Source organism: Ictidomys tridecemlineatus, chromosome 3, assembly GCF_052094955.1.
Source record: "Ictidomys tridecemlineatus isolate mIctTri1 chromosome 3, mIctTri1.hap1, whole genome shotgun sequence".
In the NCBI taxonomy this organism is placed as follows: Eukaryota; Metazoa; Chordata; class Mammalia; order Rodentia; family Sciuridae; genus Ictidomys; species Ictidomys tridecemlineatus.
Genome location: NC_135479.1, coordinates 56,858,694 through 56,879,824, shown reverse-complemented (window position 1 = coordinate 56,879,824; position 21,131 = coordinate 56,858,694). Strand labels below are relative to the sequence as shown.

The following is a 21,131-nucleotide window of genomic DNA, read 5'->3' as shown; positions in this document are numbered from 1 at the left end:
CTTGCCAAGAAAGCTCTAAAGCTCTCTAAAGAAGAATAAGCTGCTGTCATTTCCCCCAATTTTTTCTTCAGCTCTTCTCATGGAAAGAGAAGTCACATATTTGAATAGTAAGAGTCCAACTCAACTGGTCTAGACATTCATCCAGCGAATAGGTGGATGTATCTGAGTCCTGTGTGAACATCATCTCTGTGTTAGATCTCAGGAGTGCAGATCTGGATTTCTCAGTCTGTCTTTGCCTTTCTCTCTCTCTCATTCCCTCCGCCCCATCTTCTCTCCCTTTCCCCTTCCCCTCTCTTTCTCTTTGTTTGCGACAAAGCACAAGAGAAGCTTGGGGTGTCCGTGTATCTGATTGGTGAATGTCTGTGCAGAAATAACTTAACCCGGGGTCATATCTCCAGGTCTAAATTGAGGAGAGTTTAGGAGGAGGTGTTAGGAAGTCCAATTTTGGCCTCAAGCCTGAGCCACATTCTACAATCCAGCTCCACAATAAAAAGAAAATATATATTTTTATCTTTAATGTGACATCACTTCATTTTTACTTATTTTTTAATCAGTAATCAAAAATTTCAATAGTAAGTAGAAGGAATAGTATAATGAGACCTTATTAATCATCAACCAGCTTTAAACAGGTATCAATACATTGTCAAGTTTGTTTTTAACTCCCTAAACCCTACATTTTGGGTGCTATTATTTTTATAGCTTTATACTGCAATAATTTCATACCACATTACAGACACATTAAGTGGACAAACCAATGATTTTATTTTTTAGTTTATTGTATCATATTAGTTATTATTTTAATTGCACAAATGTGTGGGGTACAGTGTGATGATTCAGTACATGCATATAATGTGTAACAAGCAAGTCAAGAAAGTTAACCTTTCCATCCCCTGTTTTTTTTTTTTTTACATTAACCTGAAATTCACAAATTATGGGTACAATGTGATATTTCAATGGCTATATACAATGTGTACTGTTCAAATCCCGGGTAATTTACATTTCTGTCTCCTTTTCATGATTTGCTTTGAAATCTTTGCTTGGCTTTTCTAGTTACTCATAAAATATAAAGTAGATTTTTAAAAATTTTTTGTTTTAATTAGTTATAATATTACAGTATAATGCATTTATGCACTTGGATATATCATACATAGATGGGATATAATTTATTTTTCTTAATGTACATTCTGTAAAAAAATATTGATCATGCAGTCACATATATACATAAAGTAATAATGTCTGTTTCCTTCTTCTATCGGTCCTATCCCTGCATTCCCTCCCCTCCCCTCCCTTCATTTCCCTCTATCTAATCTAAGGTACCTCTATTCTTATCTAGTGTCCCCCACACCCTTATTGTGAATTAGCATCTGCATATTAGAGAAAATATTTGGCCTTTGGTTTGGGGGTATTGGCTTGTTTCACTTATCATAATATTCTCCAACTCCTTCCATTTACTGGCAAATGCCATAATTTCATTCTTCTTTAAAGCTGGGTAACATTCTATTGAAAAAATATACATATATATATGTATATTATTTTCTGTATCCATTCATCTATTGAAGGACACCTACATCGGTTCCATAGTTTAGCTATTGTGAATTGAGCCGCAAAAACATTGACGTGGCTGCATTACCGTGGTATGCTGATTTTAAGTCTTTTGGATATAAACTGAGGAGTGGGATAGCTGGGTCCAATGGTGGTTTCATTCCAAGTAGATTTTTATGAACTATAATCTTTCTGTTGTTCTGTAGAACTCTAGAACTTATTACTCCAATCTGTGTTTGAACACCCTTCATATAACTTTCCACTAAACCCCTATCCCCTCACCCTTTCCAGCCTCTCATAATTACTATTCTACACTATGGTAAACATTTTTAATGTCAATGTATAAGAAAGAACATTCAAAAATTATCTTTATGCATCTGATTCACTTCCCTTAATATAATATCCTCTAGTTTCATTCATTTTGCAACAGATGACAGGATACCATTTTTTTATGGTTGAATAATATGCCACCACATATGTGTGCTATAGTTTCATTACACATTCATCCATAGATGGGCATCTGGGTTGATTCCATATCTTAGTTATGGTGAATAGTTCTGTAATAAATAGGAGAGTGACAGTTATCTTTGGTATATTGATATCATTTCCTTAGGCTATTCACTCAGAAGTGAGACAGCTGGATCATATGTTACATCTACTTTGGTTTCTTGAGGAACCTCATACTGTTTTCCACAGTGACCATAATAATATGCACTTCCACCAAGAGCATATGAGAGTTCTTTTCTCCACATCCTCCACCGTTACTAGTGAGGACTAGTAATTGTTATTTTTTGCCTTTTTGGTAATAGCTGTACATATGAACCAGGATAAGATAATCTCTCATTGTGGTTTGGACTTGCATTTGCCTGACAGCTTGTGATGTTGAGCACGTTTTCATAAATTTATTGGCCATTTAAATTTTGCCAGTGACCTTTAAATAAACTTGTAGAACCGTGCAACCATAACCACAATCCTGTCTTTGATAATAACTAAAAGGAACCCTCTTGGTCATTTGTAGGCAATTCTTATCTCTAGGCCTACATAACCAACCGTAGATACGATTTCTGTTCCTACAGGGTTTGCTTTTGCTTATATTTGCTTATATTCCTTCCATATACATGGAATTATATACTTCTTTCACTTAACATGTTGTTTTAGAGTTTCATCCATATAGTTTTAAACTGTTTTATTGTTAATAGTATGGTATTGTATGGACATACTACATGTTGTTTACCCATTTACCCCTTGACGCGTGTATGGAATTTTCAAGTTTGGGGCCGCTATGTATCATGATGTTATGAATATTCATTCATACACAAGCTTTTCGTGAGAACACACATTTCATTTCTCTCGAGGTGGTCACTGTCAATGCACTTACAGGATTGTATGGTAAATTTATATTTACAGGCTTATCGTAAATGTGAAATAAGATACGATAAGTCCATTAATTCTATTCTTTCACAAAATTATTTGTGTTACTCTTGGTTCTCTTATATTTCAATATATATCTTAAGATCTCCTTGTCAAGGTTTACATAAAGTCTATTATATTTTTTATAAAGAACTATACTGATGGGGAATTGTGTCTCATATGAGATTTTCATGAAGACTGTGTTGAATGTGTAAGTCGATTTCATGAATCATTATCTTAACAATTTTGAGTCTTCCCATCTATGTTTTCCCCCTTATTTAGATAGTCTTTAGTTTATCTAAGCAAAGATTTGTAGTTTTCAGGGTGAAAGTCTTTATACTTCTTTTGTTAAATTTATTTCTTAAAGTTTTCCATGCTATCATAAATTGAACTGTCTTTCTAACTTCATCTTTACATCCATCACTAACATAAAGAAACATAATTGAGGAGGCTGGGGATGTGGCCCTGGCATGCACAGGGTGCTGGGTTCGATCCTCAGCACCATATAAAAATAAAAATAAAGATGTCATGTTCACTGAAAACTGAAAAATAAAATATTAAAAAAATTATCTCTCTTAAAAGAAAAAAGAAACATAATTGATATTTATGTTTGGATCTTATATCCTATCATTTTGCCTTCAATTTCTTCTTCCTGTCTTATTGCACTGGATAGAACCGCACATATCATATTTGAAGATAAATGGTGAATGAACCAATTTTGTTAACAATCTTAGAGAGAAAGTGCTCAATCTTTAATCTTTAAGTACAATGTTTGCTGTAGATTTTTCATAGATTTTTTTTATCAGGCTCACAATTCTGCAATCACGCAGGGCCTTGCGCTCAGAAGGGACCCTCTGAGGTTTCATACCCTGTGATTATTCAAAGATGATTTTGAATGGGTGTTTTGCAGTGATTGTCTGATGGAGCAGGGAACAGGCTCTGGTAACTTAAGAGTTTTTGACTTACCTTTATGCTCACCTCCTAGAACCTCCAGCCTCCCGTGGATGCATTTCTGCAGGCTTGGTTTTCACCTCCGGGCTTCTGGCCCTGCCCTGCCTGATCTTCCACTGTCAATAACCACAGCCAGCCAAGTGAATTCCCTGTAAGGCCACACTGTTCTGGAAGGCAGGTTCAAAGGTTTCATGAGAAGCCACAATAGACGATTTCAGATCTCATGCTGCTAAGGGGGAAGCTTAATACTTATTTTAAACCTTCCCTTCTCCCCTCTCCAAATATGAACCCCATTGTTCAAGACCACCATGAACCATCTACTTCTCTTGCTTGTCCCATGAAGCATGAAGTTCACCACAGGGGAGATGCTTCCAAGGAACATCATATGGGTCTGATTGTGGACTGGGTCAGCTCCCCCACAGTCTTCCAGGAGGAAGTGGGTGCTCAGGTCCCTAGAGATGAGAGCATGTGGAGATTAGGGGTGGGGGCTCTGAAGGCAGATTGCCTCTGAATCCAGGATCCTGGGGTGATGACTTGGGAATGTGAGCCAGTTACCTGACTGCGCATGTTACATGTTCCTCTGTAAAGCAGGCAACCACTAAGACATAGCTCATAGGCTTTTTTGAGACTAATGGTAGCTAACACCCAGAAAGGGGGCATGTGGACATGAGCACAAGACCCTGCATATACTCAGGGAGGCCATGGTCACTCATGGCAGCTGGGACAGCCTACAGGCAATTGCCAGGCTTCATCTCTTAGATAATTGGTGTTTCTCCCCAACCCTAGCTCTGCCCATTCCTTGCATCATTCTATCACAACTCTGAAAGACAGAACTTCTACAATCTTAAAGACAGTCTGGCCAAGAGTGAGAAATGGAAGACAGTTATGGCACACGTTAAATACGATCTTATTGAAAGAAAATAGAGACAAATATTTGGAAAAATATTATAAAATGGACAGATCCCAATGAACTGAGATTCTTTTAGGGCAGATACTATGACTTTGTTCTTGTATTATGTAAGAGTGTGTGTGTGTGTGTGTGTGTGTGTGTGTGTGTGTGTGTGTGTTTCAGGTTTGCTTAAACCTATGACTCTTTTTTGACAAATAGATAAGGGGTCATGAAAGTTTCCACCAAGATTTCAGAGGAAGACCTGAAGCAAGGTAAAGTGTTGCCAGGACAAGTCCCTGTGTGCTGTCCCTGAGAGACCAATGCTTGAGGTTGTAAGGGTGGCAGGCTAAAAAAGCCCATGAGCACTGCAGCCTGAGGAAATAATGCCTCATAGTCAAGTGTCCTGGCCACTGTAGGTGGACTCAAGGGGCCTCTCTGCCCAGCTGGTCTTGGTCTTATTTTGGCCTCAGTCCTTCTGCTGGGCCCTAGTCCTTCATTTTGAAATGGGAATGATTATTGTATACAACTGTATTTTAAATACATGAAACTTGTCTTTGACTCTTACAGGGTATCACCACCCAGAGTTGGTCTGAGGTCTCAGAAGAGACTTGGACTTGGCCTGGACTTTTGGGCAGTGCCAGAGCTGTGGACACAATGAGACTCATGGAGACAAAGGGCATGCATCTTGCTCTGCGGGAAAGAAATGAGCTTTTTAGGAGACAGAGGCAGAATGTTAAGGTCTGGATGTGACGCTTGCCAAGTAGCTCCTGTTAGTGCTAGAATATTCAGAGGTCACAGGATGAGACTGTGAGATCTGAAAGCTAATGAATTCATCCTAGTTTGAATGAACGGACTGGGTAGGTGCGACATGTTTGGAGGAGTTGAGTCCCTGGGAGTTGGCCCTAGGAGTGTTCTTCCTGTGGCCCTTTCCTGTCTCTGTTTTCTGACCCCTGTCTGTTGATACATTTCCCCCACTGGGCCCTCCCTCCATGATGGGCTGCTGTAAGGGAGCCAGTTACCTATAATCTCAGAAAATGTGAGGCCCAAATGTACTTTCCCTTCTCTAATTTGTTCTTGTGATATACTGTGGTCATAGGCACAGGAAAAAAAAAAAAAACAATTACCAAAGCAATGAGATGGGTCCTGTGGTTTTGTATCCTTTTTTTCTGGTTTCACACTTGTGGCTCTAGTTTGTTCCTCTATTGACAAGGTAGCCAACAGTCTTGGAATCCAGGCTTCTGACAGTTGCACTTCTCAGTTATAGAATTCAGTATCTGAAGGACTTCAGGTAGCCTGTGTCTGCCTCAGGAGTTGGCAGCATCTCTTTCCTAAGGAAGTACAAGAGCCAGGTGTGACAGTCTACAAGGTACATGAGTGTGTGTGTGTGTGTGTGTGTGTGTGTGTTTTAGGTTTGCTTAAACCTAGGACTCTTTTTTGACAAATAGATAAGGGGTTCATGAAAGTTTCCACCAAGATTTCAGAGGAAGACCTGAAGCAAGGTAAAGTGTTGCCAGGACAAGTCCCTGTGTGCTGTCCCTGAGAGACCAATGCTTGAGGTTGTAAGGGTGGCAGGCTAAAAAAGCCCATGAGCACTGCAGCCTGAGGAAATAATGCCTCATAGTCAAGTGTCCTGGCCACTGTAGGTGAACTCAAGGGGCCTCTCTGCCCAGCTGGTCTTGGTCTTATTTTGGCCTCAGTCCTTCTGCTGGGCCCTAGTCCTTCATTTTGAAATGGGAATGATTATTGTATACAACTGTATTTTAAATACATGAAACTTGTCTTTGACTATTACAGGGTATCACCACCCAGAGTTGGTCTGAGATCTCAGAAGAGACTTGGACTTGGCCTGGACTTTTGGGCAGTGCCAGAGCTGTGGACACGATGAGACTCATGGAGACAAAGGGCATGCATCTTGCTCTGCGGGAAAGATATGAGCTTTTTAGGAGACAGAGGCAGAATGTTAAGGTCTGGATGTGATGCTTGCCAAGTAGCTCCTGTTAGTGCTAGAATATTCAGAGGTCACAGGATGAGATTGTGAGATCTGAAAGCTAATGAATTCATCCTAGTTTGAATGAACGGACTGGGTAGGTGCGACATGTTTGGAGGAGTTGAGTCCCTGGGAGTTGGCACTAGGAGTGTTCTTCCTGTGGCCCTTTCCTGTCTCTGTTTTCTGACCCCCATCTGTTGATACATTTCCCCCACTGGGCCCTCCCTCCATGATGGGCTGCTGTAAGGGAACCAGTTACCTATAATCTCAGAAAATGTGAGGCCCAAATGTACTTTCCCTTCTCTAATTTGTTCTTGTGATATACTGTGGTCATAGGCACAGGAAAAAAAAAAAAAAAACAATGACCAAAGCAATGAGATGGGTCCTGTGGTTTTGTATCCTTTTTTTCTGGTTTCACACTTGTGGCTCTAGTTTGTTCCTCTATTGACAAGGTAGCCAACAGTCTTGGAATCCAGGCTTCTGACAGTTGCACTTCTCAGTTATAGAATTCAGTATCTGAAGGACTTCAGGTAGCCTGTGTCTGCCTCAGGAGTTGGCAGCATCTCTTTCCTAAGGAAGTACAAGAGCCAGGTGTGACAGTCTACAAGGTACATGAGTGTGTGTGTGTGTGTGTGTGAGTGTGTGTGTGTGTTTCAGGTTTGCTTAAACCTATGACTCTTTTTTGACAAATAGATAAGGGGTCATGAAAGTTTCCACCAAGATTTCAGAGGAAGACCTGAAGCAAGGTAAAGTGTTGCCAGGACAAGTCCCTGTGTGCTGTCCCTGAGAGACCAATGCTTGAGGTTGTAAGGGTGGCAGGCTAAAAAAGCCCATGAGCACTGCAGCCTGAGGAAATAATGCCTCATAGTCAAGTGTCCTGGCCACTGTAGGTGGACTCAAGGGGCCTCTCTGCCCAGCTGGTCTTGGTCTTATTTTGGCCTCAGTCCTTCTGCTGGGCCCTAGTCCTTCATTTTGAAATGGGAATGATTATTATGTACAACTGTATTTTAAATACATGAAACTTGTCTTTGACTCTTACAGGGTATCACCACCCAGAGTTGGTCTGAGGTCTCAGAAGAGACTTGGACTTGGCCTGGACTTTTGGGCAGTGCCAGAGCTGTGGACACGATGAGACTCATGGAGACAAAGGGCATGCATCTTGCTCTGCGGGAAAGATATGAGCTTTTTAGGAGACAGAGGCAGAATGTAAAGGTCTGGATGTGATGCTTGCCAAGTAGCTCCTGTTAGTGCTAGAATATTCAGAGGTCACAGGATGAGACTGTGAGATCTGAAAGCTAATGAATTCATCCTAGTTTGAATGAATGGACTGGGTAGGTGCGACATGTTTGGAGGAGTTGAGTCCCTGGGAGTTGGCCCTAGGAGTGTTCTTCCTGTGGCCCTTTCCTGTCTCTGTTTTCTGACCCCCGTCTGTTGATACATTTCCCCCACTGGGCCCTCCCTCCATGATGGGCTGCTGTAAGGGAGCCACTTACCTATATTCTCAGAAAATATGAGGCCCAAATGTACTTTCCCTTCTCTAATTTGTTCTTGTGATATACTGTGGTCATAGGCACAGAAAAAAAAAAAAAAAACAATGACCAAAGCAATGAGATGGGTCCTGTGGTTTTTGTATCCTTTTTTTCTGGTTTCACACTTGTGGCTCTAGTTTGTTCCTCTATTGACAAGGTAGCCAACAGTCTTGGAATCCAGGCTTCTGACAGTTGCACTTCTCAGTTATAGAATTCAGTATCTGAAGGACTTCAGGTAGCCTGTGTCTGCCTCAGGAGTTGGCAGCATCTCTTTCCTAAGGAAGTACAAGAGCCAGGTGTGACAGTCTACAAGGTACATGAGTGTGTGTGTGTCTGTGTGTGTTTGTGTGTGTGTGTGTGAGAGAGAGAGAGAGAGAGGGAGAGAGAGAGAGAGAGAGAGAGAGAGAGAGAGAACTAATGTTTGTATATTCTCTTCCCCAATAACTTTCTGGAGCACCATGAAAATGCTGGACTAAAGATGCAATCAGATGATGGCAGGATGGGCATTTAAATAGCTGTATTCTAGAAAGTAATTTAATATCAATTATCATAATTTTATAATATTTGTAATCGTGGATCCAATAATCCAACCTATAGGACTCTTGTGCCCTTGACTGGAGAGTGCAAATACAGGATGCACTTCTGCCTGAGTGGGATAGCTGGGGATGGATAAAGGAATGGGCATCATTTGGAAAAGTAAATGAGTCCCTTTCCCATATCACCTATTAATGTTTTTCTTTTGAAATTTCCAGTGTCCAGGGAGACTGGACATTTGAGCCCTTGGACCCCATGGACGACTCGTCCCCTGTCATGGAGCACAGCATTTCAGAATCCAAATCCAACCAGAGCCTCCCAGTAGGCCATTTCCCCTCTGAGGCCGGCCCTGACTGTGAGGCTGTCATACCATGTGAAGATTTGCCTTCTGAGGGTCCTTCCTCCCTCCCTCCTGTCCAAGGGGCATGTGGAACCAGCCATGTAAGGGGACCCATGGGGAGAAGAAATGGAATTCAAGACAAACCAGAGAAGCTTCGCGAAAAAGCCATCATGGAGATCATGTATGCCTATCTGAGCTGCCTCCATGGAGACTCAGTAGCTAACTGGGCTCAAAGTGATGACTACCAGAGGATGGACAAGTGCCAACAGGAGAGGATGACCCAGTCATTCTGTGAACTGGAGGATATCATGAAAAATATTAAGGAGTTTCTAGACAATCCAGATGATGAAGACAATGACCCGGTGCTCTCTGATTCTCCTCTGGACAAGGATGTCCAGCCATCCAGCATCATCTCTTCCCATATGGATCAGATCAGTCCTGAAGAGCAGGAGGCTGGTCAGGACTTGCCCAAGTGTCAACGAGCAGAAAATGGAGACCCCAAGCAGTGTCCTGGGCTTGAGGAGGATGAAATTGTTGAGGTGAGCACAGAGCTGCCCCCCTGCAGAGGAAGGGACAGGCCCAGTGGGGGTGCCAGGTGGGACAGCATGGAGTCCTTGTACCTGCTGTGAAGCAGAGGAGGACCCCAGTGTCTGGGCAGATGAGCAATGGGAGAAGGTCCTCAGCCAGGAAAGGGGTCAGGGAAGAGGTGTTGGGGAAATGCCAGGGACACTGAGAGAGAGAGAGGGGAGGACAGAGAGAAGCACCTTACAGACTAGTGTGTGTGTCTGTGTGTGGCTTTAATGTGAGTGAGTCCTGAAACTTTGCATTGACAGTTGGCTCATTTAGGTAAAAACATAAATTGGAAATCCATAAATGAGTAATATTGGCCCCATTGCTGCTGACCGTGAATGTCTCTAACTCCTCCTCTTTGTCTTGGCAGATGGAAAGCCAGGAGCCTGGAACTGCAGAGAGCTCCCCAGGGTCATCAGAGCAGTCAGAGGAGGGGGACCTGCCTTCAGATAAAGAAGGCACTTCCTGCCTGAATTTCCCGGGATTCTTCCACTAGCTGAGGATGCCAATGGTGTCCTCCCTGCCAGGGAGAAAGCACCGTGAGAGGGCCAACAAGATCCCATTCTGCTGCCACTAAAGAGAAGACATTTGGTTGGAGGTCACAGGCTGCAACCTCAAGAATCCCTCTAGTTAGGAACCCTATGCACCCAGTATTTTAATTGATTCCCCAGCCTGTGTTGTAGAGTTAGCCTGGTTTTCTGTTTTCCTAATAAATGTTCTTGTTTTCCATGTCTCCCTCCTCTTCCATCATAACATCTGGGCCCAGGTTGAAAGTAGGTAGGTTGACCAGAAGACTGAGGTTGACTCTGAGGACATCACAGGGAGTATCCTGCCTCCTACACAGAAGGCCTTCATTTCTCTCTCCCTCGGCCCCTTCTTACTGTATTTCCCCCTATTTTGTCTATTATTTCACACATTTTAACCTCTGTTATCATTAACTCCTACCTGCAGTGTCAGGACCCCTGTGACTCCCACGTGGTAGGATGGTTTGAGGGGAACTTCTGAGTCTGGAGTGAGTGGCAAAGGGCAGTGAGTCACTGGGAAGGCCATGTCAGTCAGTAGTGTTAGACAGTCAGGGAGCTGTTCTCATGACCCTGGGGACCAGGTGGTTGTAGCATGTTATTCTAAAATGTCCTGGCCTGGTGGCTGGTTCTAGCAAATCTATTGGCATAAGGGGCAACATGGAGGCGGGGAAGGTGGGGGCTGGGCATGCCACTTAACCACACTGAGCCTGGTGTCTTCATTCATAAGTTCTGGGAGATGATATTACAGACCTCACATGATTGTTCCAGAATGAATGAGATAACGCAAGCTCTTGATAAGGACTGTGGCTGGTGGGGGTGGTCATGTTGCTGAGGATCCTCCCCCCCACACACACATTCAAGGCATATCTAAGAAAACGAATTGGAGTCAACTCTCATGGAGCTATTTTCCACATTGAAACCATTTTACCAACTTTAAGTGTTCAGCAGATCTTGATTTAACAAGTCCTCTCAAGCCACTGCACTGTGCTCTCTGGAATTCCTTTGCAAGTGTCATTACAACTGTCCCTACAGCTCAACTTCTTTGAGGCTGGCTGGACTCATCCTTCTTACTGATACTTCCTATGTTGCCAGTTCACCTCCAAGGCCACCATCCTCCTCCTCACTCATCCACAGGTTCTCTCAAAGGCGTTTCTCCTCCTTTAGTACCACCCCGTGTGACCTTCATGGTTCACATTTTGAGAAGCCTATGAGTGTTTAATCTTAGAGTCTTCCTTTCCTCAATTTCATCCTCCTTATCTCCCTCTTCCCTTTCACAGACATTGAGCACATAGAATCCTCAGTAGCTTAACATACCAGAAAAGAGATCTTAATCTTTGTGGTCAAGGGGCTAATTGTTGAAGAGTTAAGCCAGGAAACATATGACTGTAAAGGTTTGTGGGTGAGAGTATTCTGTAGCAAGTAAACAAAGAGTACTAAAGAAAGAATGATTCAACCTGAGAGAGTTGAATGTGGAAGTTCTCATAAAAAGTATCACAGAAAGTCTATTTACATTGGTATTTTCCCTGGTTTTTTTTTTGTTGTTGTTGTTAAATATCAGGAAATTTAACTGTTATTGTTAAATATTTTCCTGTTTTTGTCCTTAAAATACATTTAAAGTGTACCAGTTTAACCACTTTTACGCATACAATTCAGTTTTATTGAGTGGCAGTGATAATGTTCTAGTCTTGAGTCTGAAGGCTAGAGAAGCAGGAGGGCTGATGGGACAAGTCCAGTCCATGTCCAGAGGCAGGGAAGACTGATGTCCATATATTTTATCCCAAAAGTAAAGCAATATATTAATATGAAATAGCATTAAAAAATGCATAATGTGAACTTCAAGAATAATGTGAACATTGAGAACAGTGCTTGTGAGGGAAGTGGGAAACACTGGGTACAGCAAACAGATGGGAAGTCAGGGGCCTAAGTTTTATCTATAATATATTTTGTGTGTGTGGGGAGGTTCAGGGATGGAACTCAGGGACCCTCGACCACTGAGCCCGTTCCCAAGCCCTATTTTGTGTTTTATTTAGACATAGATTCTCATTGAGTTGATTAGCACCTTGCTTTTGCTGAGGCTGACTTTGAATTGTGATCTTCCTGCCTCAGCCTCTGGAACTGCTGGGATTACAGATGTGCACCCCCACACCTGGCTATCATGCATTCTTACTAGTAAGTAATGAATCAAATATAACGAAATGTTAAGGCCTGACAAACTTAGATGTAATACATGGTGGGTCCTTTGCAATACATGGTGGGTTGTTTTATCCTTTTTACCACTTTAATTCATTTTTCTTTGAACTTTTCATGTTGGCCTCAGTGGGCACTTCCAGAGAAGGTGCAAGCCTACTGAAGGGCATCCATATGTCCCTCAGCCCACTGCTCCAAGGGTGTCATCTACACGCCTACCACAGTGAGCAGACCACGGTAGGAACTTGGGTGCAATACCATTGACTAGCACAGAAACAGCACTGGAGCAGCCACAGTTCTTCCACTAAGGTCCTTTTCCTACTCTATGAGCTCATTAGAATACAAGTTTCACTTAAATGTACTTTCCCATGAATGGCCTGCACTGTCCTAACAAGGATCATATATTTTGTCACATGTCCCACCGTTGGAGTTGTCTGTCACTTTACCATAATTGCAGTAAGGTGATGCATGTGGGCGAGAACCCACAGAGGCTTTGTTGAGCTTTCTGTGCATCCTATCACAGATTCAGACTGCCTCATTTTATACTTTTGAACTAGATCATAATTTCAAAAATAGAAGCCAGGTGCAGCGGTGCATCCTGTAACCCCAACCACTCTGGTGACTGAAGCAGAAGGATCACACGTTCAAGGTCAGCCTGGGCAGCGTGAAAAGACCCCATCTCAAAATAAAATAAAAAATGAGTGAGGTCAGTGGTAGAGTGCTTGTCTAGTGTGTCCAAGGTCCTAGGTGTGATCCCTGGCACTACTACAGTAGGAGGAAAGGAAGGAATGAAGGAAGACAGGGCAGGCACAGTATGTCATCTGGGATCTCTAGAGAAACATAGTGAGTAGGAGATTGTAGTCTGTGTGTGGTGGTGCATGGTTGTGATCCCAGCGGCTCAGGAGGCTGAGGCAGGAAGATGCAAGTTCAAAGCCAGCCTCAGCTACACAGCAAGGCCCTCCTAAGTAACTTAGCCAGACCCTGTCTCTAAATAAAATATAATTTTTCAAATGGCTTGGGGATGTGTCATAGAGGTTAAGCACCCTTGGGTTAAATACTTAGTACCAAGAAAAATAATAAGAAATGTGAAACACATAGAATATTGTACACGTAAAGAGAGAAACTTTTCCAAGGTATGGGCTCATAGAGTTATGCAGGGTGAGAAGTCCAGGACCTGCCATCTGCCAGCTGGTGACCCAGGAGTGCCTATGGTAATGTTCTAGTCTGAGTCTGAAGGCTAGAGAAGCAGGAGGGCTGATGGGACAAGTCCAGTCCACGTCCAGAGGCAGGGAGGACTGATGTCCAAGCTCCAAGACAGTTGGGCAGAGCAGTCTTCTGTTTTATTCAGACCTCGAATGGATTTTGAAGAGGCCCACCCACACAGGGGAGGACAATCTGCTTTACTGGGTCTACTGGGACAAACATTTATTTATTTATTTGTTCATTTGTTTGTTTTGGAACTGGTTGTTGAATCCAGAGGCACTTAACCAGTGAGCAACATCCCAGCCTTTTTTATGTTTTATTTAGAGCTCACTGACCTGCTTAGGTCCTTGCTAAGTTGCCCAAGGCCAGCTATGAAATCACAATCCTCCTGCCTCAGCCTCCCAAGCCACTGGGATTACAGGTTTGCACCACCGTACCTGGGTTACATGTATTAATCTCATCCAGAAACATCCTCACAGACACACCCAGAATGATGCTTAACCAAATATCTGGAAACCTGAGAGCCCATCAAGTTGACATATAAATTAACCATCATATTAGCTTAACTTACAAGTGAGAAACTTCCTGTAGGCATTTAGGTTCCAAGTCTCATTGAGTCCAATGGATTTCAGGGTGTCTCATCTCTTCAAGTCACTGTGGGTACTGACTTTATATCTGAAGTGTAGAGCCACAGCTTATTATCCTTTCTAATATCTCAAGAAGATGTGTTATGATCTTGCTTCATGAGAGGGCAGCTGATGCCACATTAGATGATGAAACTGTCATCTAAAAGAGCTGGGCCAGCAAGTCTGACTAAGGCCCTAGAAGGAGAGGAACATTGGAGGTATTGTGAGGACGACCCCAAGTCCCCTAATCTGTTAGGAGAGGTAAAAGGTCAGTTTTCACTGGGAAGTGACTGCACTCCTCAGCATGGCCACCAAGGAGGATGTGTGCCATTGCTATTTCTATGATGCTTTAGAAAAACATTCTAAGTAAATAAAAAAACCTATTAAACTACAAACAGTAAGTATTGTGTTTTTTCTGGGGAAGGAGAGGGTGTGAGTGTCAGGGACATTTACTAGCTGAGTTGCACATTTCAAATGGGGACAAAATGTGTGTAGTGTGTGTGTGTGTGTGTGTGTGTGTGTGTGTGTGTGTGTGTGTGCGCGCGCGCACATGTGCTCTTCTTTCAGTAGAGAATAATAATACATAAAGATATTTCAGAGAAATGGTAGAAAGAAATAAAATTTCAAATTTACTTGAGTTTCTCTCTCTCTCTCTCTCTCTCTCTCTCTCTCTCTCTCTCTCTCTCTCTCTCTTTAATTTCCAAGAGCTGTGCTTTATTTTCGCCTTTAAGCAGCATTACTGAGATATACTTCGCCTATCACAGCCTCTACTATATAGTTGAATGGTTTCTCATATATTCATCTGGCTGTGAAACCCTCACCCCTGTGTAACTCTAGACTATCTTCATCACCCTAGAAAGAACCTTTGGACACATTAGGAGGGGATCTGCATTTCCCCAGCAGCTCCTCATCCACATTCTTCCTCTCTATATTTGCATATTCTGAAGGTTTTCTATTAGAGGAAGCAGATGACATGTGATCTCTTGTGAGTGGCTTCTTTCACTGAGATCCGGTTTCCCGGGTTCATAGATGTTGTGTCATGAACCCGTACTACATTCCTTTTCATGACGGAGTACTGATCCCCTGTGGAGATCTGGCACATACAGTTTACCCCTTCATCCACTGATGGACATTTGGATTGTGTCCACCTTGGGGCTTTTGCATGTGAGTGTCCAGGAGCACACAAAACTAGTCATTAAAGGACTGTTGGTTTTTTTTCATTTGTTATTTTGAGATATACATGACAGTAGAGTGTATTTTGACATGTTACACATACATGGCTGTAACTTCGAGTCTCATTCGTGTGGTTGTACATGATGTGGAGTTTCACTGGTGTGTTTTCTTTCATGAGCATGGGAATGGTTTGTCTGATTCATTCTACCTACTTTCCTGTTCTCCTCTCCTCTCCCTTTCCTTGGTTGTCTCCTTTCAAATCTCCCTTGGCCTCAGGATCATTCTGCACTTCAGGGGTCTAGGCTGGAAACCTTTCTTTTCTCCTCAAGTGTTTATATGCTGGTCAAAGTGATCCATTCATGGTGACAGTTTTGTACAGCTCCAGTCCAACTTCACAGAAGGGGAGATACCGGTGAATTCCCTGCAAGGCTACACTGTTTGGGAAGGCAGGTTCAAAATTTCATGAGGATCCAAAATAGAGGATTTCAGAGCTCATGATGCTAAAGAGGAAGCTTAATACTTATTTTAAACCTTCCTTTTCCCCAGCTCTTAATGTGGACCCCATTGCTGAGGGCTAGCCCCATGGACCACCTATTCCTTTTGTTTGTCCCATGGAGCATGAAGTTTCCTACAGGGGAGATGCTTCCAAGGAACATCATATGGGTCTGACTGTGGCCTGGGTCAGCTCCCCCACAGTCTTCTAGGAGGACGTGGGGGCTCAGGTCCCTAGAGATGAGGTTGAGTGGAGATTAAGAGGTGGGGGCTCTGAAGGCAGATTGCCTCTGAATCCAGGTGCCTGGGGTGATGACTTGGGAATGTGAGCCAGTTACCTGACTGCGAATGTTACATGTTCTTCTGTGAAACAGGAAACCCATGAGACTTAGCTCATAGGCTTCTTTGAGCATAACTAACACCTGGAAAGGGGGCATGTGGACAAGAGCCCAAGACCCTGCACATAGTCAAGGATGCATTGATCTGAGATGCTGGGTTAGCCTACAGGCAACAGCCAGGCTACATCTCTTGGACAGTAAGTGTTTCTCCCCAACCCCAGCTCTGCCTATTTCTTGCATGATGCCATGGGAACTCTGAAAGAGTAACCTACTCCAACCTTATCGAACAGAAACTAGATATTTACATCCAGTCAAAAGTGAGAAATGGAAGATAAGGTTATGCCACGCTATAAATACTAACTTTTAAATGGAAATGGAGACAAATATTTGGAAAACAGCTTATGAAATTGAACAGATCCCAGTGGGCTGAGGCTCCTTTAGGTCGGATAGGTATTTCTCAGCTCTGTTTTCTTATTACATAAAGCGTGTCTGTGCTCGTGTGTGTGCTCATGCATGTGTGCTTTGTTTCTTTCAGGGGTGCTGGAACCCATGTCTCTTTGTTGACAAATACATAAGGGGTCATGAAAGCTCCCACCCAGATTTCAACAGAAGATTTGGAGCCAGGCAAAGTGTTGCTGGGCCCAGTCCCCACGGGCTGGCCCTGAGAGACCCATGCTTGAAGTTATAAATGTCAAGAGAAGCTGTGACAGAGACCCCAGGAGATGCCAGTAACATGGAGTGTCGTCTGAGCCAAGCTGGGGCTGCAGAGACCACCAGGAAAAAAGAGCCCATGAGCACTGCAGCCAAGCCCTGAGGAAATAACAACTCACCATCAAGTGTCCTGGCCACTATAGGTGGACTCAGGGAGCCTCTCTGTCCAGCTGGGTCTTGATCTTATTTTGGCCTAAGTCCTTCTTCTGTGTCCTGGTCCCTCATTTGAAATAGGGATGATTGTTGTGTGTGACTATATTTAGAATATAGGACACTTCTCTTTGACTTTCCGGGGCATCCCAAACCAGTGTTGGTCAGAGGTCTCAGAGGAGACTTGGACTTGGCCTGGAGTTTGGGGGCAGTGCCAGAGCTGTGGTCATTATGAGACTCTTGGGAGAGTCCGTTTGGACTGCATCTTGCTCTGTGAGAAGGATAGGAGCTATTTAGAAGACAAGGGCATAATTTATATTTTGGATGTGAGGTGTCCATCATAAGCTCTTTTGTTAATGCAAAAATATTCAGTGGTTAAAGAAGAAGATTGTGAGAGCTGAAACCTAATGAATTCATCCTAGTTTGAATGAACCGCTGGCTACTAATTGTAGGAATGCGGGACATGTTTGGAGGAGGTGTGTCACTGGGGTTTGGCCCTGGAAGTGTTCCTCCTGTGGCCCTTTCCTGTCTCAGTTTTCTGATCTCCATCTCTTGATACATTTCCTCCACTGGCCCCTCCACCCCATTATGTGCTGCTTGGAGGACCCAGAGCAAGGGAGCCCGTGCTCTATGACTTCTGACAATGTGAGGCTTAAAAATACTTTCCCTCCTCTAAGTTTTTCTTGTCATATACTTTGGTAACACTGACAGATAAAATGACTAAAGCAAAGGGATGTGCCCTTTGGTTTTCTATCCCCATTTTCCTTCCACAATAGTGACTCTCCCGAGTTCCTCAGTTGCCAAGGCAGCCAAGGTTCTCAGAACTCAGGATTCTGAGAGTTGAATTTCTCAGTTGGATTCAGTACCTGAAGGACTTCAGGTAGCCCGTATCTGCCTGAGGTGTTGGCAGAATTTTTTCCCGGAGAAAGTAAATAGAGTAAGGTGTGACAGACTCTACAAGGTAGGTGAGTGTGTGTGTGAGAGAGAACAGGGGAGAGAGAGAGAGAGAGAGATAGAGAGAGAGAGAGAGATCAAGGGAAAGCCAATGTGTATATATTCTTCTCCTCAAAGATTTTCTGGAGCATCAGTAGAAATGATGGTCTAAAGATGCCATCAGATGATGTCAGAATGGGTGTTTAAATAGCTGTATTCTTTATAGAAAGTAATTTAGTGTCAATTATCATAATTTAAAAATGTTTTTAATCTCTGATTCAATAAAGCAACCTATAAGAATATGTAAAAAAAAAAAAGGTAAAAATGTGTGGAGAAGGGGGTTTACTATCATTAATTGGTTTTGGTCTTAATTATCTAACGTTCTTTGATCATCTATGTTGATGGTTGTTAACAGGTGATCACCAAAGAGAGTTAACGAGAAAGTGCTGAAGGATCACAGAATAGCCATAGATGTGTTTCCTGTAGGTTGTGCCACAAAATTTAATTATCTCACTGTCTTTGATGTGAATTCCCATATATATAGATGTGTGCACACATGCACAAATCCATACATGTATGTAGATAAGAGGAAAAAGAAGACTATAAAGTAAAGCATCAAACTCTTTCCCTGAGGATTGTCATTCCCCTTGGATGGCAGGGTATGGGTATTTTATCTACATCATTGACTTTCCTAAAATTTTCAAATTTATACAACTATCTTTTATGGCAGGCAGTTCTTCCAACTGTAGTGATAAGACAAAGCATGAGAGGTATCAGGTGGAGATGCTCAGGGCAGAGGGTCATTATTCAATAAAATGAGTTTTCCAAGAGAAAGAACTGCCTCTTGTGCCCTTGACTGGAGAGTGCAAATACAGGATGCACTTCTGCCTGAGTGGGATAGCTGGGAATGGATAAAGGAATGGGCATCATTTGGAAAAGTAAATGAGTCCCTTCCCCCTATCATGAATTAATGTTTTTCTTTTGAAGTTTCCAGTGTCGAGGGAGCCTGGGCTTTTGAGCCCTTGGACCCCATGGACAACTTGTCCTCGGGCAAGAGCTGCCCCGACATGCATCGCAGCATTTCAGAATCTAAATGCAACCAGAGCCTCTCAGTGGGCCATTTCCCCTCAGAGGACAGCCCTGGCTGCGAGGGTATCACACCCTGTAAAGATTTGCCCTCTGAGGGTCCTTCCTCCCTCCCTCCTGTCGAAGGGGCATGTGGAAACAACAGTGTCAGGGGACGCATGGGGAGAAGAAATAGAATTAAGGAGAAGCCAGAAGACCTTGGTGAAAAAGCCATCTTGGAGATCATGTACACCTATCTGAACTGCCTCCATGAAAATTCAATAGCTGACTGGCCTCAAAGTGAGGACTACCAGAGGATGGACCAGCGCCAACAGGAGACCATCACGCAGTCATTCTCTGAGCTGGAGGATATCAAGAAAAATATCAAGGAGTTTCTGGACAACCCAGAATATGATGAAGAAGATGACTCAGTGCTCCCTGAGTCGCCTCAAGAGGAGGGTCTGGACGACTCTGTCCCAACTGAGTCGCCTCAAGAGGAGGGTCTGGACGACCCTGTCCCAACTGAGTCGCCTCAAGAGGAGGGTCCGGACGACTCTGTCCCAACTGAGTCGCCTCAAGAGGAGGAGGATGTCCAGGTGTCCAGCTGCGACTTTTCCCATACGGATCAGGTCAATCCTGAAGAACACGAGGCTTGTCAGGACTTGCCCAAGTGTCAAGGAGCAGAAAATGGAGATATCAAGCAGTTCCTAAAAATGCCTCCTGGCCTTGAGGAGGATGAAATTGTTGAGGTGAGCACAGAGCTGGCCCCCTGTAGAGCAAGGGAGAGGCCCAGTGTGGGGGTACCAGGTGGGACAGCATGGAGTCCTTGTACCTGCTGTGAAGCAGAGGAGGACCCCAGGGTCTGGGCAGATGAGCAATGGGAGAAGGTCCTCAGCCAGGAAAGGGGTCAGGGAAGAGGTGTTGGGGAAATGCCAGGGACACTGAGAGAGAGAGAGGGGAGGACAGAGAGAAGCACCTTACAGACCAGTGTGTGTGCCTGTGTGTGGCTTTAATGTGAGTCCTGAAACTTTGCATTGACAGTTGGCTTATTTAGGTAAAAACATAAATTGGAAATCCATAAATGAGTAATATTGGCCCCATTGCTGCTGACCCTGAATGTCTCTAACTCCTCCTCTTTGTCTTGGCAGATGGAAAGCCAGGAGCCTGACACTGCAAAGAGTTCCCCAGTCTCAGCCTTGCAGTCAGAGGAGGGGGACCTTCCTTCAGATAAAGAAGGCACCTCCTGCCTGAATTTCCGGGGCTTCTTCCACTGGTTCAGGAAGAGATTGGTGTCCTCCCTGCCAGGGAGAAAGCGCCGTGGGAAGGCCAAGAAGGTCTCAACCTGCTGGCGCTAAAGAGAAGACATTTGGTTGGAGGCCACAGGCTCCAACTTCAAGGATCCCTCTAGTTAGGAACCCTATGCACCCAGAATTTTAATTGATTCCCCCACCCGTGTTGTAAAGTTAGCCTGGTTTTCTGTTTTCCTAATAAAGTTCTTGTTTTGCATGTCTTCCTCCTCTTCCATCATAACATCTGGGCCCAGGTTGAAAGTAGGTAGGTTGACCAGAAGACTGAGGTTGACTCTGAGGACATCACAGGGAGTATCCTGCCTCCTACACAGAAGGCCTTCATTTCTCTCTCCCTAGGCCCCTTCTTACTGTATTTTCCCCCGAGTTTGTCTATTATTTCACACATTTTAACCTCTGTTATCATTAACTCCTATCTGCAGTGTCAGAGGCAGCAGGACCCCTGTGACTCCCACGTGGCAGGATGGTTTGTGGGAACTTCTGGGTCTGGAGTGAGTGGCAGAGGGCAGTGAGTCACTGGGAAGGCCATGTCAGTCAGTAGTGTTAGTCAGAAAGCTGTTTTGATGACCCTGGGGACCAGGTGGTTCTAGCATGTTATTCTAAAATGTCCTGGCCTGGTGGCTTGTTCTAGCAAGTCGGCTGGCATAAGGGGCAACATGGAGAGGGGAAG

At 43.7% G+C, this 21,131-nt stretch overlaps 2 protein-coding genes across 2 annotated transcripts; both read left to right on the top strand.

Annotated features, from left to right (window-relative positions):
• The first annotated feature begins 8,388 nt into the window (after positions 1-8,388).
• On the top strand, positions 8,389-10,481 carry LOC144375816 (uncharacterized protein C12orf71 homolog). The gene is made up of 3 exons (XM_078041277.1): positions 8,389-8,621; positions 9,061-9,721; positions 10,123-10,481. Exons 2-3 carry the CDS (start codon positions 9,098-9,100, stop codon positions 10,246-10,248), a joined length of 750 nt encoding a protein of 249 aa, XP_077897403.1. The 5' UTR covers positions 8,389-8,621; positions 9,061-9,097; the 3' UTR covers positions 10,249-10,481.
• Positions 10,482-17,610: 7,129 nt separating this feature from the next.
• On the top strand, positions 17,611-20,509 carry LOC144375650 (uncharacterized protein C12orf71 homolog). Its single transcript, XM_078041098.1, has 3 exons — positions 17,611-17,632; positions 19,077-19,903; positions 20,303-20,509. Exons 1-3 carry the CDS (start codon positions 17,611-17,613, stop codon positions 20,507-20,509), a joined length of 1,056 nt encoding a protein of 351 aa, XP_077897224.1.
• The last annotated feature ends 622 nt before the right edge of the window (positions 20,510-21,131 follow it).

Bases quoted from the DNA above. Each gene is read 5' to 3' on its own strand.
- LOC144375816 (XM_078041277.1), top strand. From the start codon at position 9,098: ATGGACGACTCGTCCCCTGTCATGGAGCACAGCATTTCAGAATCCAAA. The intron at 9,722-10,122 runs GTGAGCACAGAG...TTGTCTTGGCAG, and splicing joins AGGAGGATGAAATTGTTGAG to ATGGAAAGCCAGGAGCCTGG.
- LOC144375650 (XM_078041098.1), top strand. From the start codon at position 17,611: ATGCGGGACATGTTTGGAGGAG. The intron at 17,633-19,076 runs GTGTGTCACTGG...TTTCTTTTGAAG, and splicing joins GCGGGACATGTTTGGAGGAG to TTTCCAGTGTCGAGGGAGCC. The intron at 19,904-20,302 runs GTGAGCACAGAG...TTGTCTTGGCAG, and splicing joins AGGAGGATGAAATTGTTGAG to ATGGAAAGCCAGGAGCCTGA.